Raw genomic sequence first — 27,002 nt, 5'->3', positions numbered from 1 at the left:
CTGAAAGCTGTATGACTTGTCTGGTATTGATCCAAACTTTATCAGTCATCAACTTAATGTCCACCAAACTGCCAGACCAATTATACAGCGAACTTGTCGATCGGCATTTCACCATGTCGAAATAGTGGCGGAGGAAGTGGGAAACCTGCTGGAGGCAGGGGCAATCAGAGAGGTTCACTATCCCAAGTGGATCTCCAACACCGTGGTGGTGCCAAAGAAGAACGACAAGTGGCGTGTATGTGTAGACTACAAGACAGTTAATAAAACATGCCCAAAGGATAGTTTTTCTCTGCCATGGATAGACCAACTGGTGGACCTAACTACAGGTCATAACCGACTTAGCTTTCTTGATGCAAATTGTGGATACCATCAGATCGCCATGTTTGAACTAGACCAGGAAGTCACATCCTTTACAACACCTAGGAGATTGCATTGCTATGAGGTCATGCCCTTTGGCCTAAAGAATGCAAGGGTAACGTTCCAGAGAATGGTCACCAAAATGTTTGAGCCATTATTAGCCAGAACAATGGAAGCTTACATAGACGACATGGTGGTCAAGAGCAAAAGCGAATAAGACCATCTCAAGGACCTAGCTGAGATATTTCAAATTTTGAAAACCCACAAGCTGCGACTGAATGCATCCAAATGCGCGTTTGGTGTAGGGTCAAGCAAATTTCTTGGCTTTCTAGTAACCAACTGAGGTATAGAAGTCGACCCCTCTCAGATCAAAGCCATTCAAGATCTGGGAAGGCCCAACATAGTCAAGGAAATATAACATCTCACGGGCCTAGTTGCCGCGCTAAACCGATTTATAAGTTAGTCGTCAAACAAGTGTCGACCGTTCTTCCGGGTACTTAAGGCCAAGTTTGAGTGGGTCACCGAATGCGACCGAGCTCTAGAGAGCTTAAAAGAATATATGACCTCCCCATCACTATTAGCAACCCCAGTGCCAGGAGAGAAACTTTTTCTGTACTTAGCAGTTTCCTAGCATGCAGTAGTGTTGTGTTGGTATGAGTCAAGGGAATGCAACACCTGCCTATCTATTATGTTAGCAAGACATTGCTAGGCACCGAAATGAGGTAGTTGCCGTTGGAGAAGTTGGCCTTAGCTTTGATGATGGCTTCAAGAAAATTGTCGCACTATTTCCATGCCCACACCATGATCGTCTTAACAGTCTTCTCCTTAAAAGCCTTGTTTGAAAGAATGGACTTTTCTGGGCGAATTTTGAAGTGGGCCATGGAGTTAGGACAGTTTGACATTAAGTTTCAACCAAGAACCGCAATAAAGGCCCAAGCTTTAGCAGACTTCATGGCATAGTTTGCTCTAGAAAGCCATCATGTTTGCCTGGTCAACTTGACCGAGGCAACCGAGCAAAGGAGGAAAAGTGCCATAGGGATAGCTTAGCCCCAATAACAAGTCGCTCACCAGTGCAGCGCACCACTCAACCTTACAGAAAGGGAAGAAAGAGTAGATCGTTGTACTACAAGCAATGACTCACCTGAAAGTGAAGTCCTAAGACAGTTAGGCAATAAGGATCAGATCTTAACGATGGACAACAACTTAGAAGAAGACATCGTCAACGTCCCTGATCCTAAGGTGTCATCGGATCCCTTCACTTGCTGGAAGTTGTTCGTAGGAGAGATATGGAAGCTCTTCGTAGATGAAGTGTCTAACAGGCACAGTGCAGGACTTGGCATAGTTCTCATCTCGCTAGATGGCTTGATCATCAAACAGACAATCAACCTTGGATTTCCAGTATCCAATAATAAGGCTAAGTATGAAGCATTGTTAGCTGGTTTGAAGTCAGCATACAACATAGAAGCCACCGAACTGATGGTGTACAGTGAGTCTCAACTAGTAGTCAACCAAATAATGAGCGACTATGAAGCAAAAGACGATGGAATGGCCAAGTATCAAGAGTTGGTCATAAAGGAGATCATGAAGTTTTGAAGTTGTCAAGATAGAACAAATCGACCGAGAAGAAAATAGCAAGGTAGATGAACTGACCGGTTTCGCGTCGATGATAGATACGTCTGTCCCACACCCATTCTTGGTGGACTTCCTACCGAGACCAAGCAATGAGGATCCCGACGCAGCCGAGGTATTATGTGCCAAGCTAGGCCCTACCTAGCTGGACCCTATCGTGGTGTTCTTAAAAGATGGTATTTTGCCAAAGGAGAAAAAGGAAGCCAAAAAAATTAGGGTAAAGTCGTAGCGATTTTGGCTCTCCCCATCATTAGCTTTGCACAAAAAATCTTTCACAGGACCGTACTTAAAGTGTGTCCATCCAGCAAAATCGAAGCATTCTTGTTTGAAATCCACAAAGGCATTTGTGGAAGTCACCAATGAGGGAGATCTCTGGCCTACTGAGCTATTTCACAAGGGTATTGGTGGCTATACATGTAAGCAGACACAGAAAAGTATGTCAAGAAATGCGATAAATTTCAGAAGTTCGTGCATTAAATCCATCAACCAACTAGAGAGCTCTTGCCTTTGACCAACCCTTAGTCTTTTGCAATGTGGGGCTTAGACATAGTGGGGCTAATACCAACCATGTCGGGCAACATAAAGTTTTTTATAGCAGTAACAGATTACTTCACAAAATAGGTGGAGGCTAAGGCGTTTGCATCCATCAAAGAAAATGACGTAAAAAGTTTGTTAGGCAGAACATCATAACTCGGTTTGGAATTCCCAAGGCCTTGATATTTGACAACAACACTTAATTTGATGGAAGAATCTTCAGGAGTTTTTGTGAAGAGCATAAAATCGAATTCAACAACTCCATGCCAGCCTACCCTCAATCCAACGGCCAGGCTGAAGTCTCTAACAAAGTAGTCTTAGATGGTTTAAATAAAAAACTAAAAAAAGTGAAAGGGAAATAGGTTGAAGAACTTTCTCACGTCTTATGGGCATACCGAACTATACCTAGACGGTCGACTGGCGAAACGCTTTTTTTCTTAGCTTATGGCATGGAGGCAGTGATCTCCCTAGAAATTGGCCCCCCATTATTAGAAGTGAAAACTTTGATCTGGTCCTGAATGGAGAGGCCATATCCTTGGAGCTAGATCTTGCTGATGAAAGAAGAGAAATGACACTAAGCTAGATCTTGCTGATGAAAGAAGAGAAATGACACTAATACACATTGCCTCATATCAACAGGAGCTGTCCAAAAAATACAACAAAGCGGTCCATCCTAGGTAATTCAAGATTGGAGATTGGGTACTGCGCAAAGTAATGGAAAACACTCTAGTGCCTGGAGATAGCAAATTGGGACCCAACTGGGAGGGGCCGTACAGAGTGATTGGTTGGGCAAGGAAATGTGCATATCACTGTAGACACCCCATTTTTGACCGACCTTAAGACTCAGACATCACCGATTGAGCGCTCGGTGACGTTGCATATCGTGCTCGTTCAGAAGTCTCAGAGTCGCGGCCGTAAGCCCTGCCTCCGGATTTCCGAACCCTCTTCTATGCCTTGTCTCGGTTTGCGAACTAGACTCGGTTTTTCTCTGTTTCTTTCCCCGAGGGGAGGGAGAGGTCCCGTAGACCATCTCTCAGTGGCCGTAGGCTACATTTGGTGGCCGTAGGCCATTTTGCCCATTTCGGAGTCCGGTTCCCGGTTTTCGGGATCGTTGGCCGTGTGCCTCGGTTCGGGACCGCTTAACCATCTCCGTTTGTTCTGATTTTTGGCATACTTCCTATTTTCTCCCTTTTGAGGGACACTGGGGTCTGAGAAACCCACTTCGTGGCCAAATGCCACTTTCGGTGCTTAACAGCCTATTTTCGGGACCTCGAATTGCGCGTTTTGGCCCCCGAACATTCGTTTTGCAACGGTTTTCGTTCATTTTTGGCAGGTACCTCTGTTTTATCACCGGGGAGGTCACTGAAGGGTGGGAGGCCAGTAATTGTTGCAACAACCAGTTATACATCCTCCGACGCCCTCCAGCGCCCGTTTTTCACACTTCGGGGCTAATGTTGAACACCTTGGGGTCACATTCTTGAACTTTGAACAACATATTTGTGATGTACACACTTGGAAGGATCCTAAAAGTTGGTGGCCGGCCAGTAATTCCACCTGACCCTTTTGAACCCCTCCTTCCGGGCTAATGTTGAACACCTTGGGGTCACATTCTTGAACTTTGAACCACATATTTGTGATGTACACACTTGGGAGGATCCTAAAAGTTGGTGGCCGGCCAGTAATTCCATTTGACCCTTTTGAACCCCTCCTTCCGGGCTAATGTTGAACACCTTGGGGTCACATTCTTGAACTTTGAACCACATATTTGTGATGTACACACATGGGAGGACACGATCATGTGGTGGCCGGCCACTAAATCAGCTTGACCCTTTTGACCCCTAGCCGGCCGGCCGGCCACCTACAACCAAAATAACTGGCCGGCCGAGATCCTCACACTGTTCACTTTACAGCTGTATAGCTTTATCCCCCAGAAAATATCAATATCCGGGGGATATTTTGTGGGGGAAAGTTGGCCTCCTTTTCCCCCACCTTTACACCCTTTTTTGGTCCTTATAACCAGCAGCCAACATCACATTTTGGGGTTGGAAAAAATTGTCTTCAAGCCTCAATACACATATCTCCCTCCATCTTCCTCATTTTCCTAAAAATCCTTAAGTCCTATACCTTGTTTTCTTCATCACCATCAAGCTCTACCACCACCACTCCATTTCAGCAGCAAGGGGAAGAATTCCAGCAGCTAAGAGGCAACAAATTTGGTCCAAGAAGCAACAAAAGCTTTGGTCTTCAAGGGTGAGTTGCACTTCACCCTTTTGGGCCCTTTTCTTGTATCTTTTGTAATCCCTCTATGCTTTTTGCTTTGAGCTCCGGCCATAACTGAAAGTGGCCTTCTTTTGAGCTCATTTTCATGTCTCATTAAGGGCTCAACCCTGTTTGAGCCCTCCATCTTGCACTTGCTTCATTATCCCTCTAAAATGTCATTTTCTTGCATGATATTTTTAGCTTGTGTGTGATTTGTTTTGGAGCATGTTGTAAACTGATAATAGGCTTATTTTGAGCCCCTCTTCAACATTGAAGAAGGGCTCAACACTGTTTGGGACCTCCATGTTATACTTGCCTTTATACTCCTTTTTTGGTCCCATTTTTGCATGCTTGGGCAGCCTATTGTGGTTTTGTTTTTGGCCATTTTATAGTTCTGAAAATAGTCTTATTTTGGTCCATTCTTCATGTTTCATTTAGGGCCTTTCATGGTTTGGGACCTCCATATGCCACTTCATGTTATATCTCTCTTTTGGTCCCCATTCTTGCATGTTTTGTTAGCCTATCATGCTTTTGTTTTTGGCCATTTTACAGTTCTGAAAATAGTCTTATTTTGGCCCACTCTTCATGTTTTATTAAGGGTCTTTGGTCGTTTGTGGAATATTTTGTATACTTTGTGTTATAGCCACTTTTGAGCCTCATTTTGCATTGCATTTCTAGCATGTTTGTATACTGTTTTGGCCATTTTACAGTTCTTCAAATAGTCATATTTTTGGTCCCTCTTCAATGTTGTAGAAGGGAATTTTTCAGTTTGGGCTTTGCATATACCACTTGCCTCTTTGGCCACCTTTTGGCCCTTTTTCTTGCATAAGAGTGCAGCCATACCTGTGTTTGTTTTTGGGGTTTTTACAGTTCTGAAAAACATCATATTTTGGGTCCCTCTTCAACTTTGTTGAAGGGCCCTAACCTGTTTGAGGACATCAGCTATGAGTTGCTTCTTAATCCCATGTTTAGGGCCATTTCTTGCATGCTAGTTTTGCCCTATCTTGGTTTGCTGTTTGGCCATGTTTTGTACTGGTAAAATGCTAATTTTGGGGCTGCCTTGCTTCTGTCTTTACATTCCATGTCCATATTATGCATGTTTGGTATAGCTATAGGCCATTTCGGGTGCCAAAATTCATGTTTCGGGACTATTCCGTGCATCGGGTGTGTTTTCGCCTCATTTCGGGGCTGTTTTCCCCCACTTTTCAGTGCTGAAATCCCATTAGCATGTTTGCATATCATTTTCCATGCTATTGCATTGCGTATGCCATTGCCTTGATTTGCGTGCCCGTGTGCACGCGTTTTGAGGCACTTCATTTTCATCCATCGGCCTCTTATGTGAGTGTGGCTGAGGCTCTCTCATGTTAGTGTAGGCCCATATCATATTTCCATGTCATTTGCATTGCGTATGTCATTTTCTCGGTTTGCATGCCCGTGTGCACGCATTTCGAGGCATCTCATTTTTACAGCATAGTGCATACTAGGTTGTATCTTAGATCGCATTCAGTCATTTTTCTCGATTTGCGTGCCCGTGTGCACGCATTTCGAGACATCTCATTTTCATAGCATTGTGCATGCTAGGCTGTATCTTAGTTGCATTCATGCATATCATGCATATTGCATCGTGTTCGGGATAGGAGTTAGCCCGGGCTCGGGAAACGAGGTATGTTCCATACTCCGAGTGACGGAACGTGTCTCAATTCCCTAGTCACCGACACTCCGGATCATCCATGATGGAGTTAGGTTCTTGTTGTGTTTTCATGTGCATTCATCCCATATTGAGTTGCACATTTCGACTCCTCTGCCATCATGCATCGATATGCGTGATTGGTGGCACGAGGATCGAGGCATGCATATATCTGTGAAAATACATTACCATGCCCCTTTCCTGCTCTCTGTTGCAGCAAAATGAAGAATCAGCAACTTTTCGGGACTTGGCGCGCTTTCCAAGAATAATTGCTAAACAGAGGCTAATTGGGGCATCCCGGTGGATTTCCGCGCAAGGCAGCCCAGACATGCATCATTCATCAGGAGCAAGGCAGTCCCTGGCTTGCACGCCAGTTTTACAGTTTTCTTAGTTAATTTGTAAATTAATTAGGAATTTGTATATTATTTGGACTGTAATATTTGGACTGTAATATTCTTTTATTTGGGACTGTATTATTTATTCGGACCCTCTGCGCGAGGGCACAACTGTAATAAGTGTGTGTGTGTGTGTGTGTGTTGTATGTCTTCCAACCCCACGTCTTTCTCCCTTTTATTTATCCGCTCATGATGGTTAGATTAGGGCATATTTCAATTAGCATACAGTATGATAGCATGTTTGCATCATTCATCTGTTTTGCATGCACCGGGCTCGGCGCATCATACTAACTGCATTGTACTTTCAATTTCCAAATTGAATACATGATAGTTGTAGCATTTCATATGCCATCTTAGAATAGCCGAGCCTGCTATAGTTGCATTTTTGCATGTGTTGCATTAGGCATTTCTGTATACTTAGGATTCATGCATGATTTTTAATAAGTTCCTATTTTGGCTTGGAGTACTCGGTAAGTTTTATGCTTTAGCATCCTTGCATGCGTGTGAGTGAATGCCATAAATAGCATGCTTACCATGAGGCTAATTGCTTATGTGATATAACTGCCTAAATGCCTGTGGGTGAAGGTTGGGTTACTTAAATTGGAGTAAATCATCAAATGTTTCAAGCCTACCTGCGGGTAGCAAACCATTTTCAAAAAAGCGAACATGAAATGTTTTCTTGTTCCAATTCAGGCGATCCAGTCTATACTTGTATGCTGTGCGCATCACATAGTAACCTAGGCTAATAACCGGAATAAGGGCACACAAAGTTTTCAAATATTGATGTCATGGTTAGTAGAGGCCGGTCTATGACCGGGCCAGCGGGGGTGCTCACGAAGTGACCTTCCCCAATCGTACCCAAGTTCCCGAGCCGAGGCAACTTTGGTGATGACGGACACGTGGCCTTTTGGCACCGAGTCAGGGTTTCCTAAATTTCCCAAAATAAAATATTTAGGTGGCGACTCTGTATCTGGCAAAGCAGTCCAGGTTTGGCACTTCTTTCAAAAATCTGTTTTCTCAAAACGATTTGCCGGATTTGGACTCTTTGGTTCAGACTTAGAACCGTGACTACAAGTCAAGTCCGAACTGTGGCGAGGTCCCCCGCGGGCTTGTTACAGTTTCTGGCGACTCTGCTGGGGATTTAGAGAACTTGACTCGAACTCATGATATCTGTTTTTGACTACACTTGTGTGTTTCTTTGCATTGCATTTGCGTTGGTGCGCGTAGGACACCGTGTTTGCCATCTGCTATTCCTGAACGGTTTGCCGGAGGCTTGTCTTGTCAAGGCATGACCATAAGGCTGACCGGTTGTGGGCTCTGCCAGTATGGGAACACAAACCCCGATTTTACCGGGGCACCCTCTTTGACCTTTCGACCTAGTGCATATTCGGATCCATAGTGACCATTCCAAATTAGGACAGGTTGCTTACCCGTTTATAGGTTGCTTGAAACCGCTCTGTGCGTAGTGAAACCCTAGTTCCTGACAAAATAGGACAGGGAAACCCTACCCCAACATAGGGGTGTTTTGGCTCTCACTTATCTGTTATGTGCTTTAGAGTGCGTCTCTACAAGAATGCATGTATCAGTATATGAGTTTGGGTATCAGGCCTGCGGGCATCAGTTCAGTATTGTCAGTATCAGGCCTGCGGGCATCAGTTCAGTATATGAGTTTGGGTATCAAGCCTGCGGGCATCAGTTCAGTATTGTCAGTATCAGGCCTGCGGGCATCAGTTCAGTATTATGGATATCAGGCCTGCGGGCATCAGCTAGTATTTGAGAATCAGCTATCTGCGGGTATCAGATTCTGTTTTAGGGAACAGTGATACAGGGATAATAATCAGTGTTTGAGGACAGTGTGTATTCAGCTTATCAACTGTGTGTTGATTATGCCCGGCTGTGTGTCATGCATTTTATTTTAAGCTGTTATGCTGTCCGTTTATCTGTTTATTTATTTCCTTTTCGCTTTATTTATCTTTTGCTAGGTCAGTTCTAGCACAATTGCTTCCAACCCAGCAGGCATTCCCCAAGCACTTTGGACACGAGGTCGTCGACTCAATCGATCTGAGGATCTAATCGACGGACAGCCAGTGTTCCATTCTCTACCCCCTGTTACCAGAAGAAAGCAGAAAAAGCGCAGTGCATCTGAACAGAGATCACCAGAACAGTGGTTTCCCCCATCAGAGGACAGTCGGATTGAGATCCCCATTGAGACAGATCTGCCAGTAGTTCAGATAGATCAAAACAGTATGGCAACGCCAACAGGAGTTGAGGAGATGGTGCGCCAAATGCAAGAAACCATGCGGGCCATGCAGCAGGATGCCGTTCGCCGAGATGAACTCGCAAAGCAACAAGCTGAGATTATGACCCAGCAGGCTGAGCTGATTACCAGACTGCAACAACAGAACACAGCATCTGCTTCACACCAAATTCCTCTTCCGGCAGGGGCTCCATTATCTGAGCAGGCACCTACTGTTCAGAACGCCCCACCAAATGCCCAGAATACCTTGCCGAATGTCCAAAACTTACAAGAGGACACGAATCTTCCAACGGGGCCAACTCCGCCCCCGCTTCCACCACAACTGTCCAAGGTCCATGCACCCAATCGCCCCGACTCTCCCTTCGAGTTCGAGGTTGATCATACAGCTCTGAAATTGAGCAAACTTGAGAAACTCTTCAAGAAATCCCAAAGGGTCAAGGCTATGCCGGATATCGAAGATGGATATACCGAGGAGGCCGTGACACTCCCCGATAGGTTCAAAATGCCACAAATCGACCGCTTTGACGGGTCCGGCGACCCCATGGTCCATCTCCGACTGTTCGCAGACATTTTGCGGCCAATGGGCCTAACACGACCACAGAAGCTTTCACTATTCGGCCGAACCCTGTCGGGTGTGGCCGCCCACTGGTACGCAAAGTTACAAGATGAAGTGAAAAGGAATAGGGATGAAATGGCAGAGGCCTTTGTCGCGCAATATTCGTACAACACTCAGATCGAGATCACAACCCGTGATCTTGAAACGACAAAGCAAGAGCCCAAGGAAACTTTCTCGGACTTTGTAATCCGATGGAGGGCAAAGGCGTCAATGATGACTTTAAGGCCCACTGACAAAGATCAAATCCGGATGATTGTGCGCAATCTCCACCCAAAGTTGATGCAGAGAATGATTGTAGTCCCCTTCCCTACTTTCGCAGATTTACATGAGATGGGGGTGCAAATCGAAGACGCAATGAAACAAGGTCTGTTTGACCACGACAGAGAACAACCGAGGAGGACTTTCAACTGTAACAACAATGCGAGCCCGAGTGGCGCTGCAAATACGAGAGCCTCGGAAGTTAGTATGGTCACCACCACTCCCCCTCCCCCTCCAAGGCCCATGGCTGCCACACCCTTCTCCGGCGCGTCCAGAAGCAACACACAAACCAACAGATTCCAACCGCGAGGCCAAAGAACCTTTACCCCACTATATATGCCCCTTACCAAAGTTCTGGGAATATTGATTAGGAAAAAGCATTTGAAACCCCTGGAGCCCAAGCCACTACCGAGTCCACTCCCCCCCTCTTATGACCCAGCAAAATACTGTGCGTATCACCAACAACACGGTCACGACACCGACCGTTGTTACAGATTGCGTCATGAGATCCAGGATCTTATTGACAAACAGGTGATCGCGCCTCCTGATAAACCCAATGTCACAACCAACCCTCTCCCACCACATAACCAACCTCCCCCTCCCAACAGAATTAATTTTATCCAAACTGGGGTCGCATCTTACGATCCCAGTATCTATATTACGCCCACCCATCTACCCAAGCCGGAGGTACTCCTCCCTGATTGCACTGACTTCTTGTGCATGGTGGACATCTCCAAAACCCAACCAGAACCGATGGTGGTGACCGTCGAAGATAGGGCAGGGCAGATTTTGGGAGAGAATGAGATTGTTGAATCTGGGACTGGACAGAGTTTTGCTGGGGGAGCCTATGATCCAAGCGAGTACATCCTATCAACGAGCCGAATTGGGCTAGGTATAGAATTGCCAGAGACAGGAGAGCTATGCATGATCCGAGGGGATGGATCTGGGCTATGGGCAGATGATCTGACAGCCGTAGAGGAGGACTTTGCCAACCTGCAATTTTTCGATGACCAGGAACCGGGGGATGCGTCAATCAACTGGTTCGACCATGAGGAATCGGCAGAGGCCACTGGATGGCTCGAGGATCAACCAGATGGAGTGGAGGAAGCCCAACCAGAACAGAGCCCAGCAGGGGCAGAGGTATCAGCTGTGGCCGGAATGGCCGAAAGTCAAGTTGTATCGCCGGAGAGCGCCGGTGCTAAGAATTCCGCTCGAGACTTGGGCATTATGGATACGGGAATTGTTGAACAAACAGCTATACTGATGCAGCTGGAACGAGGAAAGTTTGAGGAGGCTGAGAGAATTAGGAAAGCTAAAGGCCCTGAGGGGACTGAAAGTGCTGTGTGCACGAAGATGGAGAATGCTGCGAGCATGTGGACAGGGAATACTGCGAGTGCAACTAAACCGGAGCCAGACAGGTGTCTGTTGGCTGCCGACGAAATGTGGTGGGAAGACGATGACTTATGTCTTGCCCACACGGATGAAGACTGGGGAAATAATCAACCGAATGACACTTGGTACCTCGATGAGGTTGACCATATGACGAGAAGTGGGCGGTACTTCAAACCCCCACACCTGGACCAACCCGAGACATCCGGGAAGGATAGAGAAGCGGAGAAACAGAAGGAGAAGCAGATTGAAGATGAAGCTGTGCTGAAACAGTTAAAAAAGATACAAGCAGACATCTCCATCTGGGGACTGCTAATGGCATCACGAGTACATAGAGAAGCTGTCCTATCTGCTATGGACAAGTCCAAACTCTCCATAGACACCACGCCTGAACAGCTGGTTGGGCTGGTTTTTCCGGGAGGAGGTTCCCCGGCATTAACCTTTTCGGACAAGGAGCTACCGCCTGAGGGCACAAATCATAACAAACCTCTCTATATTTTTGTGGAGTGTAGAGATAAGTGGATACCGGTGGTACTTGTTGATACCGGGTCTGCGATTAATGTCTGCCCGACCAGGACGGCATATGCAATTGGGTTGAAGCCCGTGGACTTCGTCCCAACTACCCAAGTGATCAGAGCATATGACAATACCAGCAGAGAAGTGATGGGGACTGTTAAAATTCAAACCAAGGTTGGTCCAGGACAGCACAGCATTGAATTTCATATCTTGGACGTTCCTGCAACCTTTAACCTACTTTTGGGGCGACCGTGGTTGCACCAGGTCAAAGCAGTCTCTTCCACTCTACATCAGATGCTAAAGTACCCTCACGGGAAAGGGGTAGCGATCGTTTTTGGGAATTCATCAATCCATCCGCTGCCGGAAGTGTCCACACCTGTCTTGGAGATCGAGCACGGCACGGAGGATGTGTTTTTTTCAGGGTTCACTTTGGCCGAGGCTCAAGTGGTGCAGAATGTCATGGCTGTGAATGAGGGTATGTACGTTAGTGCTCAATCTATCTACCTCATGAACAAGCTAAAACATACCCCCGGGATGGGATTAGGGAGAAGCGGCCGGAAGGGCGTCTCAGTGTTAGCTGAAGTGCCACACAACCCTCACACCTTTGGACTGGGTTATCTACCCACCAAAGAGGACTGGGTGAGGAAAGGAAAATAAATGGCCGGAAGAGCCAGGGCAAAGAAGGCTGGGAAGCCATTTGAGTTAATGCATAGGCCCATCTGGGGTACCCTAAACGGACGCTTCGTCCGGGAGGGGGAAGATTTTCCATTCTGCGGCTTCCTAGAGCCATGGCTGAACGCGGAGAAGAAGCGCGTGCCTGGTTTTGAAATCTTCTTCGACATACAATTATCTGGGGATGACGTTGCCGAAGCGCAGACAGACCCACCAACTGAGGTTGAGCAGTGTAGAACAGTGGATCCTGAGAGCACAGAGCTTGAAATGGGGGTAGCACTGGCGAGTCTACTTTTAGATCCTCCGATCGACCAAGAGTGCTTGGGGGATAACTCTTCGGTTTCTATGATTGGAGATGAAATAGCTGCGGGCTTTCCAGCGTCGATCTTGGATGCATTTATCGCACCTTCTCTCATCTGGCAATATGAAGAAGGCTTTTTATCTAGCAGCTCCGGGTCAGGTAGTGAGCCGGAATCTGATTCCACCGAATCTTGTGTGTCGGAATCAGATTCCAGCTCGACTGAGTCTGAGTCCGGTATTCCTGGGGGTGATAACCCGGATGCCACAGTCCTGTCTAGGTCGTCATTTTCATTTTCTTTTGAGTCTGTTGTAACAGAGGAATCTGACGGCTTGGAAATATTTAATGAGAATGATGTGGATGTGGTTTCCGAGTATTTTTCTGTGCCTTTGATTTATTGCTTAAATCAGGATTTTCAAAATTTTGATGAAAACAACGAGGGAGAAATTCCCCCAGTTTTGCAACGGTTAATTGATCAAGAGCAGGAAAGATTTGTTAAACCTTTAATGGATGAAATCACTACTGTGAATGTTGGTATTGAGAAGGACCCGCGGCTGGTCCAGATCGGGTCCACGTTGTCTTCGGAGGAGCGCGAGCGCTTAGTCGCTTTATTAAAAGATTTCAAAGATGTTTTCGCGTGGTCCTACGAAGACATGCCTGGAATCGATCCTGAGATTGTACAGCACCGGATCCCTCTTGATCCCGAGGCCCGCCCTGTCAAACAGAAACTCAGAAGGATCCGCCCGGACTGGGCTCTCAAAATTAAGGAAGAGGTCACCAAGCAAATTGATGCAGGGTTCCTGCTGGTATCTGAATACCCAACTTGGTTGGCCAACATTGTTCCGGTGCCAAAGAAGGACGGCAGAATTCGGGTCTGTGTAGACTTCAGAGATTTGAACAAGGCCAGTCCGAAGGACGACTTTCCTTTGCCACACATTGATGAATTGGTGGATTTCACGGCAGGACACGCTTTGCTTTCGTTTATGGATGGTTTCTCAGGCTATAATCAGATAGTAATGGCACCCGAAGACCGGGAGAAGACTGCATTCACTACCCCGTGGGGTACATATTGTTATAGAGTGATGCCATTCGGGTTGAAAAATGCTGGAGCTACGTATCAACGGGCAGCAACTACAATATTGCATGATATGATCCATAAAGAGGTCGAGGTGTATGTGGACGACATGATTGTCAAGTCCAAAGAAAGAGAGGGCCACTACACCGCCTTACAAAAATTCTTTCAAAGGATCAAAGAGTTTCGGCTGCGACTAAATCCCCAGAAATGCACGTTTGGTGTTACAGCAAGGAAGATGCTAGGGTTTCTGATCACACAAAGGGGCATCGAGGTCGACCCTTCCAAAATCAAGGCCATCTTAGAAATGCCACCACCAAGGACTGAAAAGGAGGTGCGAGGCTTTCTGGGTAAAGTGCAATTCATAAGACGGTTTATTTCTAAATTAACCTTGACTTGTGAACCACTTTTTGGTCTCCTGAAGAAAGGAAAGAAATTCCAATGGGACGGCCGATGTCAATCAGCTTTTGAGCAGATCAAAGAGTATCTACAGAACCCGCCCGTGTTGTCACCACCAGAGCCGGGGAGACCGTTGATATTGTACCTTTCGGTCACTGAGACTACCATGGGCTGCATGCTCGCGCAGGAATCAGAAGACAAAGTGGAAAGGGCCATCTACTATCTGAGCAAAAAGATGCTGGATTACGAGACCCGCTATACACCGCTGGAGAAGGCTTGTTTGGCCTTGGTATGGGCAACCAGGAAGCTGCGGCACTACCTGTTAGCTCACTCTGTAATGTTGGTTTCGCGTTTAGATCCCATCAAATATCTTTTCGAGAAACCAGCACTTACGGGTAGGCTAGCCCGTTGGCTGCTGTTGCTCTCCGAATTTGATTTAAAGTATGTAACGCGCAAGTCAGTAAAAGGAAGAGCGGTAGCGGAGTTCCTTGCTGACCACCCGGTTGAGGGGGATGAAGCGGTTGAGTATCTATTCCCAGATGAAGCCATTCTGCACGTCGAAGATGAAACTTGGACGATGTACTTTGACGGAGCGTCAAACCAGTATGGGTATGGGATAGGGGTGTTGCTGATAGCGCCTGATGATTCCGTATCCCTTTAGCATTCAAGCTCTGGTTCAAAGTCTCGAACAATGAGGCAGAGTATGAGGCATGTATTGCTGGCCTGGAAGCAGCCCTAGAACTAGGGGCAAGACGGTTGGACGTCATTGGGGACTCGAACCTTGTTGTGTCTCAAGTAAAAGGAGATTGGAAAGTCAAGGAGGAAAGGATGATAATTTACCACCAAACCTTGGATTTGTTAATTCCTCGGTTTGAGAAGCTAAAATTCACCCACCTCGTAAGAGAGAACAACAGGTTCGCAGATTCACTAGCAACTCTATCTTCTATGATAGACATCCCGTCCGGAGTCCGGATGCGTCCAGTCATTGTTGATCAAAAGTTTACGCCAGCATACGAGTCGATTTCCGCCATAGATGAGGTTCAAGACGGCAACCCCTGGTATTACGACATTTGGAACTTCTTGGAAAAGGAGACATATCCACTAGGGGCAAATGCCAAGGATAAGAGGGCCATCAGAAGAATGGCTGCTCAATTCATTATCTGCGGGGGTAAGCTGTACAAAAGGGGTCATCTGGGAATGCATAAGCTCTATGTAGAAGCTGAAGAGTCGAAACGCCTGATGGAGGCCATCCATGGGGGGGAGTGCGGTGCACACATGAATGGAGTAATGCTGGCTAGAAAGATCCTCAGACAGGGCTACTACTGGTCAACCATGGAGGAGGATTGTATTAGTTTTGTTCGGCGATGCCACAAGTGTCAAATTCATGCAAACCGCATGAACATCCCGCCGTCAAAGCTGTACAACATGACTTCACCATGGCCTTTTTCGGTTTGGGGAATTGATGTGATCGGAGCTGTTACCCCGAAAGGGTCAAACGGGCATGAGTTTATCCTAGTAGCGATAGATTATTTCACAAAGTGGGTCGAGGCCCAATCATACGCGGTGTTGAAGGCGTCGCACGTCGCAAAGTTCATCAGAAACAACATCATCTGTCACTACGGGGTGCCAAATGAGATAATTTCAGATAATGGTTCCCACTTCAAGAAAGAAGTGATAGACTTGTTGGAAAAATACAATGTGGCTTTCCATAAGTCATCTACATACCGGCTGCAGACCAACGGAGCGGTTGAGGCCGCCAACAAGAATATTAAGCATATACTGTAGAAGATGGTGGGAACCTATCGGGATTGGCCAGACAAGCTGCCATTTGCTCTGTGGGGCTACAGGACTTCAATCAGAACTTCTACTGGGGCGACTCCATATTCATTGGTCTATGGAATGGAGGATGTTCTACCCATCGAGATTGAGGTTCCGTCGTTACGAGTATTGGCTGAGTGCCAAATAGTCGAAGCAGATTGGCAGCAAAGCAGATTCGAAGAACTCATGCTCTTTGATGAAAGAAGACTGAAAGCACTGTACCACATCCAAGGCTATCAACGCAGAATTGCCCGGGCTTTCAACAAGAAGGTTAAGTCCAGGAATCTGAAAGAAGGAGATTTGGTGCTCAAAGACAACCGAGCTCCCATCCACGACCCAAGGGGCAAGTTCAAACCCAATTGGACTGGTCCTTACATCATCAAAGCTATCTGGTCAGGTGGAGCTGTGATTCTGATGGATCTAGATGGCTTGGAGTTCTCACAACCGATCAATATGGACAAGTTGAAGAAATACTATCCTTGAGAGGCTCGCTAGGCCGAAAACCCGAAAGGGCGACCTAGGCAAAAGTAAGGGCACAAAAAATTAGAAAATATGAAAACTGAGCTCGCAAGGTTGAAAACCCGCAAAGGGCGGCCTTGGCAAAAGTTAGAGCGCAAAAGGAGAGGTTAATACCCGAGTGTACCTTAGCCCTGAACTACGTAAGGCTTGATTCCCATCTTTGGGATACGTAGGCAACTTCACCTTGAAGTTCAGCCATAAACTTTTCCCCGATCAACTCTGTCCATTTTGATCATCTCAGTCATCTTTATCCATCAGCATTTATCGCGATCTCCGGTACAGTGTTGTTCAGACTAGGGGCAACTTTCCGTTGCCGCGACGGTGCAAAGTTACTCAGACTAGGGGCAACTTTCCGTTGCTTTGAAGTGCCGCATTGTTCTTTAGACTAGGGGTAACTTTCCAGTTGCAGGGATCTGGGGTTGTGCATCTCAGTGACAGATCTTCGGCGTGTCCAGTTCTGATCCACATCGAAAATAGTTTTGAAAAGTTTTAATAAAAGTTGACTTTGTTCAAAGTAATCTTTTTACGACTAAGACCATTTTTGGACCAAAGCGGAAAATTTTCAGTACCATAACTTTCAATTTCATTGATTTCAAAACTAAGTTCTCCTGCTCTTGCATTACAATCGAGGTTGCTTTTTTTAGTACATTCATAAAGAAAACTTGAAAATACTAATAAAGCAATAAATTTGGGGCATAGTTGAATCAAGTATCTCTGCGTCCCCTCCCAGAGCTGGACGAAGCATCTGAAGCCAAGCTAGGCCCAACCTGTGCCTCCTCGTTGAGCCAATCCAAGCACTCATTGGACAAAGTGCAACTGAAAGTGGAAGCAGGGGCCAGGAGCTCTCTAGTCCTCCATGCTGTGGCATATCGGGCAAGCTGTGCACCCCGGATCGGGAAAGCAGCTGGATACTCAATCCCCTCCGGTGGGCAGGTCTGATCATGACCAAACTGACGCAGGAAACGGAACGGAAAATAGAATACGCAGTGGGTTAGACCAATCAATTGGATCCCAATTAGCCGAGACATACTGTAGCTCATTGCCGGGAGGTTGAGCCAAGGACAACGCCAAGCAATGCCGTCTGCGGACAAATTGCACATCCAATCGAACCACCACCTTTCGTCAAGAGCATTGACTAGGCGCTGCCGAAAGAAGTAGCCTCGAGCTGAATAGGCCGAGCAAGAGTCCACAACCTGCAACTTGTCCATTAACCATACCTAGGGGAGGGATGAAAAATGAGAGAATAAAGAACAGAGAGATGTACGATGAGAGAAAAGTAAGACGAGGGTTTTGTGAGAAAAACCGAGCCTGAGGGTCGAGTGATGTGAGCAAATATATATGTAAGGTCGGGTGGGAAACATTACCTGCAGCAACAGTGGACTCCCAGCAAACCTAGTCGCCTCCCGGCGATAGACAGAATCTAAACCCATCAGCGTCTCGGCCAAGGTCATAGCGATGCAGCTCTTTCCCTCTCTCAAGCCTTGGGCGACTTCAATCAGGCGAATGCTAGCCCCGCCGAAGCCCGAGGAAAGCAGAAAGTGAGACAACAAACACAAGCAGAGGGCGTGTTGCCGGAAACCCTGCCAATAATGGTTGCTGCGGTCACCGGCGTCGGAAAAACGATGGATCAAGCGAAGGATGTCCAGTTCCCCACTGCAGATCAGAGATCGAGCGTCATGCGCCGTGAGCCCACACATCCGCCCTAAAGCCTGAGCATGGCCAAAACGGAGCTGGGGCAAGATCACTTCAGAGCATTCAGACTCCATCAAAACCTGAAAATCTTCGAAAGTGGGACACATCTCTTGGCCGCCAAAGCTAAAAACGTGCGTCACTGGGTTCCAGAATCTTGCCGCGGCATGGAGAAAAGGGAGCTGTAGCGGAGTACGGCTCAGCGTGAATAGTGCATTTAAACCGAAACCCCAGAAGTTCAGCTTTTCCGAGCCATCTAGAGAAGAGATCCAAGATGTGAGATTTTCCGCGAGAAACGCCTCCATCTTTGTGTAAAACTAAGATGAAATGAATGTTCTCGAAGTTGAGGCTTTTATAGAGAAAAAACACTATTCACAGGGACACGTGTCAAAAACCAGGTGGCTGCAGGAATAAGTGGCCGGTCGGCCACCTTTTCTGGCTGGCCGGCCATTTACTTTTTACAAAAATGGCCGGCCGGCTCCCTCTCTCCACAAAATTGGCCGGCCGGCTCCCAAAGGTGGTCGGCAATGCTGCAGTGTATCCCCTTGGCCCTGTTTTACCCTTCGAGGGAAAGTTTCAAGCATTTCCATGCAACGGGAGAGTCAAAGGCCTTCATTTCCCTCTGTTTCGGATGCGTTCCGGTGCCCAGATCGTCCGAAGTACACTCTGTTGTTGTTGTTTTGATTATCGAGTTGTTGTTTTGATTATCGAGTTGTTGTTTTGATTATCGAGTTGTTGTTTTGCTCATCGAGTTGTTTGTCGAGCGGACGTATTTCGTGTTTTCGAGTCATTACTTTCTGATTAAACAATCTTTGTTTTAAGTCTTGTTTATTTGCGTTGTCAACGTTATTGCATTTTGTTTATCGAGTTGTAAACTTGCTAAAGGTTCTGTTATATCTTAGTAAGTTGAGTTGCTTAGTTTGTTGCGTCGGTTCACTACCTGACTTGGTGATTACGCAATGCACATTACCATTCAATTTCATTTTTGTGCAAAATAAGATGATGCGATACGATGCTAAAAGTTTAAAATACAAACACCCTTTCAAAAGCTGTTTCATTCCATCATGCTTTACAACAAACAAAGGTACAAGTTTTACAAAAAATAAAACTGCCTAACAATGTGCAAAGTGCTACAAACTACTAGCAAAAAGAAAAATAAAGCAGGAAACAGCAACATCAATGTCCTCGGGAGCGGGAATGAGAAGCACTCCTCATCCTCTTTTGCGGGACAACCTCTGCACCATCATCATCATCTGAGTCGGAGCTGTCATCCTCAGGATCCCCCTTAGCCTCGCCTCTATTCCCCGAACCAAGACCGGAGCCCCCCTCCTCAGCAGATGTCTCTGACTGGCGGTCGGTAGCCTCCTCCTCCTCCTCAACATCCTCCTCCTCCTCATCAGGCTCCGCCTCTACAACGTGAGCCCTGCGTCTGCGGACAGGTCCTCCTCGAGCTCCTCGAAAAGGCCTAGATGGCCCGGCTCCTCGGAAAGGCTGGGATGGCCCAGCCCCCTGGAAAGGCCCGGATGACCCAACTCCCTGAAAAGGCCCAGATGGCCCAGCTCCCCAAGGAGGCCCAGGTGGCCTGGCCTGCGGCTGACCGGACCATGAAGGCATCTGAAAACAAAGAATTCAATTCAAACACATCAGTCCAAATGTATACATCAGATGCAGATACAAGCAAAGGCTACGTGAAGTGGGTGCATGTAAATACAGTGTACAAGTGGGGTGTGTGTCAGATGTGCTCTACACAAGTAGTCTATCGATGCAGTAGAAATCAGCATGTCATCAGAAGTATGATAAATGCCAGAAAACTGAAAGGTACCTGAATGCCCGCGACAGACAACTGTGCCTCCCTGCGCAGGACCATGCCCTCGAGTGTGGCCACCAGTCCAACCACCTCCTCCATGTACCCTCGCGATGGCTGCAAATATGAGCTCATAATCATCAGTGAACAAAAGAATGTCTAAACATCTGATTGATGAATGAAAAAAAACAGTGGAGCATACCAGCGGTGAGTCAGGATCAATGACGTATCGATCACTGGGCATCGGAGGCTCTAGCGGGATCGGAGTCGGAGAGATAGCCCCATACTGCCACGCCATCAACTCAGTCGGCATATCTGGCCGTCCAGGATGAGGATAAGTCGACGGAATCGGAGGAACCGGTCTACCCCCACCTCTAGATGTACCAGCCCTACTAGTAGAAGGGGCGTCTGCAGCCCGAGCCCGGGCCAAGCCCGAGGATGACACACCAGCAGGCCTCGTCATTGGGGTGCGAGCTCCCGTCAATGGAGGCATCAAATATATGTGACGGTAAGTGGCGTAGTCCCACTCCTCAAGATATAGTAAAGCATCACTACCCAGCATGGCGCCGACTACCTCCGAGAAAGAGAGCCTGTCAGCAGTCCGCATACTGACTGGGGGTACTGCGGGAGGATCCTGAGAAAGATACCCCCATACCTGACGCAGAAAACGTTCCCCCAGGAACCATGCCCTGCCAACCAGCCCTTCGAGCAGGACCCTATACTGGGAGATGTCCGACCCTCCGGTATACTGAAGTCGGAGACCATCACCCAGGGGCGCCCAAGGCTGCCATGAGATCTGCGGATGATAAATGCATAAACCAATCAGAAATCGGGAATATACAGAGCAAATCAAAGATGAAAATGAAAGGAACTGAAAGTTTTGAAGTACCTCCGAATGCCGCACAGTGTCAAAATACTGTCGCAAGTAAATGAGGGTCTCTCGTGGTCTCGGCCGGTGCGGGCCCTCGAACACTAGTGAGTATGGGGTCATGGGAAGCCCTGCCACCTCCAACTCTGGGGCTAATGCTGGGAAGTATACATAGACCCATAGCTGAGAAAAATAGTGCAGAATGTAAGTACGAAATGCTGAGAGCAAAATACAGACTGTAAAAGTGCGCTGTATGTGCAATGTACAAGTAATGAAGAGCAGAAATGTAAATCAAGGGGACAGAAAAGTACCTCCCAGGCTCTCTAGTAGCCGCCAAGTAAATCTCCCTGCCCGCGGGAGGTCGCGCTCATATAAAAGTAAAGGGTAGCCAGGCCGGCGCCACCCCAGTCATATCGACGGACCTGTGATAGGTCAACCAGAGCACTCAGCAGGTATAGCCCGACGGTATTCCCTCTATCGGCGAACAGGGTAGTCCCGAAGAGGAACATAAGGAAACCACGGGCGTACTGCTCCGTCTCCTCAGGAGTCTCGGGCACCATCTCCGCCCGTCGGAAGTGGGAAGAGAACCAAGTGTATCGGACTTTCCCAGAAACCCTGTCAACAGGCGGGCGAGCCCCCAATAGATACATCCAAGCGGCCTCCCACTCGCCCATATCCTCATCATAGGGGATGGGCCAACCTCCTATGTCCAAGCCAGTCAACACAACGAAGTCTAGAGGCGTCATGGTCATGTCTCCGGTGGCAGAGAAATGAAAGGAGTTGGTGGTGTCCCACCATCTCTCTACCAAGGCTGCCATCAAAGTCCTCCTGGCAGAACAACGTGACAACCCAATGCAGAAAGCCCCGAATCCTGCCAAGTCTACTAAATCTCGGACACCCTCCGGGAGCTCAGCGTACCAGTCCCGCGCGGCGGTGGAACCATATCCCCGTACACTGCGAGAACCAACCTGCATTCAGAATGAATACATGTGTCAATAATGAAATGAATGGGCCGTGTGCCAATGAGATGAAATGGGCTGTGTGCCGATGAAATGAAATGGGCTGCGTGCCAATGAAATGAACTGGGCTGCGTGCCGATGGAATGAAATGGGCTGTGTGCCGATGAAGTGAAATAAGCTGCATACAAATAAAATGAAGTAGCCGTGTGTTCAGAAGTGAAGTGTACGAACTATGTGTTCAGTATAAGCAATTTTCTATTAGTGTGGGCTGCGTGTTCACTATTTCTAATCTGGGCCGTGTGTTCAGAAAATTTAAAGTTTGGGCTGCGTGTTCAACTTTCAATCAGTGTGGGCTGCGTGTTCACTATTCTAATCTGGGCTGCGTGTTCAGAAAATTTAAAGTTTGAGCTGCGTGTTCAACTTTCTATCAGTGTGGGCTGCGTGTTCACTATTCTAATCTGGGCTGCGTGTTCAGAAAATTTAAAGTTTGGGCTGCGTGTTCAACTTTCTATTAGTGTGGGCTGCGTGTTCACTATTCTAATATGGGCTGCGTGTTCAGAAAATTTTAAAGTTTGGGCTGCGTGTTCAACTTTCAATCAGTGTGGGCTGCGTGTTCACTATTCTAATCTGGGCTGCGTGTTCAGAAAATTTAAAGTTTGGGCTGCGTGTTCAACTTTCTATCAGTGTGGGCTGCGTGTTCACTATTCTAATCTGGGCTGCGTGTTCAGAAAATTTAAAGTTTGGGCTGCGTGTTCAACTTTCTATCAGTGTGGGCTGCGTGTTCACTATTCTAATCTGGGCTGCGTGTTCAGAAAATTTTAAAGTTTGGGCTGCGTGTTCAACTTTCAATCAGTGTGGGTTGCGTGTTCACTATTCTAATCTAGGCTGCGTGTTCAGAAAATTTAAAGTTTGAGCTGCGTGTTCAACTTTTTATCAGTGTGGGCTGCGTGTTCACTATTCTAATCTGGGCTGCGTGTTCAGAAAATTTTAAAGTTTGGGCTGCATGTTCAACTTTCAATCAGTGTGGGCTGCGTGTTCACTATTCTAATCTGGGCTGCGTGTTCAGAAAATTTAAAGTTTGGGCTGCGTGTTCAACTTTCTATCAGTGTGGGCTGCGTGTTCACTATTCTAATCTGGGCTGCGTGTTCAGAAAATTTTAAAGTTTGGGCTGCGTGTTTAACTTTCTATCAGTGTGGGCTGCGTGTTCACTATTCTAATCTGGGCTGCGTGTTCAGAAAATTTAAAGTTTGGGCTGCGTGTTCAACTTTCTATCAGTGTGGGCTGCGTGTTCACTATTCTAATCTGGGCTGCGTGTTCAGAAAATTTAAAGTTTGGGCTGCGTGTTCAACTTTCTATCAGTGTGGGCTGCGTGTTCACTATTCTAATCTGGGCTGCGTGTTCAGAAAATTTTAAAGTTTGGGCTGCGTGTTCAACTTTCAATCAGTGTGGGCTGTGTGTTCACTATTCTAATCTGGGCTGTGTGTTCAGAAAATTTAAAGTGTGGGCTGTGTGTTCACTTTCGAATTCGGGCTGTGTGTTCGACAAATCAGTGTTTGAACCGTGTGTTCACCTCTTAACTAATGTGTACTGTGTGTTCGCAATTAATTAATGAGCCAAGTGTTCAGAAATTCGAGTGTTTAAACTACGTGTTCAGGATGCAAGCAAAGCACTATGTCATAAGCTAAACTGCGTGTTCAAGCATGGCAAAGGTGCTGAAATGTACGAAAAATGCAGAAAATGAAGTAAATACCTCTCGGGCCTCATGAGAGAGGTGATGCTCTGGCTCTCGGAGAAGCAGATCCCCAGGTGCTCGCTCGTCAAAGCTAGTGAAGTGACGGAAGACGGCACGAGGGAGGACATGTGCTGGCGGATTGTACCTCCCGGGAATAAAAGGGCGGACCCTCGGGGGTAGAGTCATGGGATCAAAATCGTCTCCGGCACCTGGAAAGCCTCCGCCGTGGGGAGAATTACCCGCCATTTTCAAAGAATCTGCAAAAGGAGCAAAAATGAGCGAAAATGAGAAAAAGTCAACAAAAGTCAACTCTCGGGAAATGAAAAAGTCAACAAAAGTCAACTCCCGAGAAAATCTTCCAAATATTGAGACAAACTTACCTCAAGTGGAGAAAATGAGAAAAGAAGCTCCGAAACCGAAATTTAATCGCTTCAAAGTGTTTAAAACTGAATATTTTTGCGAAAACAACTCGCGTGGGGCGTTAGAAAACGCGTATGGAACTCAGATCTGGAGAAGAAAGTGTTGTAGGAGGCAAGAGCGGAAGAGATCTCGGCTGCATTATATAGGCTCCAAGTCTTGGGATGAAGGAGCATGAAAAAAGAGGTGAAAAGACCAAAATGCCCTCGGATTTGGGCATATGGCCGGCCGGCCACCTTTTCTAGCCGGCCAGCCATTTTCTTTTTGGAAAACCGGCCGGCCAGCCAATTCCTTTTTGCAAAAGTGGCCGGTGGCCTCCCCCTGGGAAAATAAACGGCCGGTGGTGTCCCCCACAGGCTCACCTAGCTCTTTGCAAATTTTGAGGAAGATCGGAGTTCCCGGGACCTGAAAAAGTTCAAGAAAAGTACACTTCCGGTCGCGAAATTGCTCCGCCGGAACTTCAGCTTCAGGGTCTGACATGTGTCTCATCATCATTCATCAAAATCAAAGTGTATCCTTTTTGAATGAGTTATGGTCTTTCCGGGAAGCGGATCGGAGGCCGTGATCGAGTTGCCTTCGCCGAAACACGCATTTCCGTGCTCGTTACTTCATGACAAACGGGCACCCTGATTTATGCTCGTTTTGCACTATCATGCACATAACTTGCATTCTCATGAACACACTTACATTGTTATGCACATTTTTGATATTGGCATACCTCTATGTTTGAGCATACGTTGTCACGCATGTTCCACTCTTGCATGGCGATGCATTCACTCACCGGCACTGTGTGTGTCAAACTTCCAGAATCACATTGGATATATGTTGGTAGCATATTGTACTTGTTGCAATTTCTCTCTTTTACAGGCACGATATTGTATGTACGGTTCAATTGAGGCTGGTGCGACCAGACGAATCGTGCAAGTATCGTATCTTCTCCGAGTGAGACGTGGCGAGGATTGAATAATCCTCCGCATTCTTAACTGCATGAAATGTAGTTGTTGCTTTGCATTCTTGCTTAAAACTGTTGCATCTATTTGCGAGTACTTGCTTCATTACAGCTTGCTGCATTTGCATGACCATTGAATTACCTCCGGCTCTGCGCATATCATTTTGCATTTTGCCCCCCCATGCCTGCGGGCACATTTCTGTTTATCTTGTACGTTTGTCTAAGTCTTCGGCCTTGTCAAAAATGGGTAGTCTCTGGGCTTTGACATTCACTCCCGTCACTTGTGACTTCCGAGTTCTGTCAAAGAGGGGCAACTGTAGACACCCCATTTTTGACCGACCTTAAGACTCAGACATCACCGATTGAGCGCTCGGTGACGTTGCATATCGTGCTCGTTCAGAAGTCTCAGAGTCGCGGCCGTAAGCCCTGCCTCCGGATTTCTGAACCCTCTTCTATGCCTTGTCTCGGTTTGCGAACCAGACTCGGTTTTTCTCTGTTTCTTTCCCCAAGGGGAGGGAGAGGTCCCGTAGACCATCTCTCAGTGGCCGTAGGCTACATTTGGTGGCCGTAGGCCATTTTGCCCATTTCAGAGTCTGGTTCCCGGTTTTCGGGATCGTTGGCCGTGTGCCTCGGTTCGGGACCGCTTAACCATCTCCGTTTGTTCTGATTTTTGACATACTTCCTATTTTCTCCCTTTTGAGGGACACTGGGGTCTGAGAAACCCACTTCGTGGCCAAATGCCACTTTCGGTGCTTAACAGCCCATTTTCGGGACCTCGAACTGCGCGTTTTGGCCCCCGAACATTCGTTTTGCAACGGTTTTCGTTCATTTTTGGCAGGTACCTCTGTTTTATTACCGGGGAGGTCACTGAAGGGTGGGAGGCCAGTAATTGTTGCAGCAACCAGTTATACATCCTCCGACGCCCTCCGGCGCCCGTTTTTCACACTTCGGGGCTAATGTTGAACACCTTGGGGTCACATTCTTGAACTTTGAACCACATATTTGTGATGTACACACTTGGGAGGATCCTAAAAGTTGGTGGCCGGCCAGTAATTCCACCTGACCCTTTTGAACCCCTCCTTTCGGGCTAATGTTGAACACCTTGGGGTCACATTCTTGAACTTTGAACCACATATTTGTGATGTACACACTTGGGAGGATCCTAAAAGTTGGTGGCCGGCCAGTAATTCCATTTGACCCTTTTGAACCCCTCCTTCCGGGCTAATGTTGAACACCTTGGGGTCACATTCTTGAACTTTGAACCACATATTTGTGATGTACACACATGGGAGGACACGATCATGTGGTGGCCGGCCACTAAATCAGCTTGACCCTTTTGACCCCTAGCCGGCCGGCCGGCCACCTGCAACCAAAATAACTGGCCGGCCGAGATCCTCACACTGTTCACTTTACAGCTGTATAGTTTTATCCCCCAGAAAATATCAATATCCGGGGGATATTTTGTGGGGGAAAGTTGGCCTCCTTTTCCCCCACCTTTACACCCCTTTTTGGTCCTTATAACCAGCAGCCAACATCACATTTTGGGGTTGGAAAAAATTGTCTTCAAGCCTCAATACACATATCTCCCTCCATCTTCCTCATTTTCCTAAAAATCCTTAAGTCCTATACCTTGTTTTCTTCATCACCATCAAGCTCTACCACCACCACTCCATTTCAGCAGCAAGGGGAAGAATTCCAGCAGCTAAGAGGCAACAAATTTGGTCCAAGAAGCAACAAAAGCTTTGGTCTTCAAGGGTGAGTTGCACTTCACCCTTTTGGGCCCTTTTCTTGTATCTTTTGTAATCCCTCTATGCTTTTTGCTTTGAGCTCCGGCCATAATTGAAAGTGGCCTTCTTTTGAGCTCATTTTCATGTCTCATTAAGGGCTCAACCCTGTTTGAGCCCTCCAT

At 47.1% G+C, this 27,002-nt stretch overlaps 1 protein-coding gene across 1 annotated transcript; it reads right to left on the bottom strand.

The window, feature by feature from the left end:
- Nucleotides 1-2,962: 2,962 nt before the first annotated feature.
- LOC145805231 (uncharacterized) lies at nt 2,963-20,631 on the bottom strand. The gene is made up of 4 exons (XM_082900313.1): nt 20,371-20,631; nt 20,187-20,285; nt 19,802-19,978; nt 2,963-3,034 (listed from the first exon to the last, which is right to left on the bottom strand). The coding sequence occupies exons 1-4, from the start codon at nt 20,629-20,631 to the stop codon at nt 2,963-2,965; spliced, it is 609 nt and encodes a 202-aa protein (XP_082756439.1).
- Between the last annotated feature and the right edge of the window lie 6,371 nt (nt 20,632-27,002).

This window comes from Camellia sinensis, chromosome 13 (assembly GCF_055761805.1).
Source record: "Camellia sinensis isolate YWXY chromosome 13, ASM5576180v1, whole genome shotgun sequence".
Classification (NCBI taxonomy): Eukaryota; Viridiplantae; Streptophyta; class Magnoliopsida; order Ericales; family Theaceae; genus Camellia; species Camellia sinensis.
The sequence above is the reverse complement of the archived record's forward strand: the minus strand, read 5'-3'. Positions and strand labels throughout refer to the sequence as shown.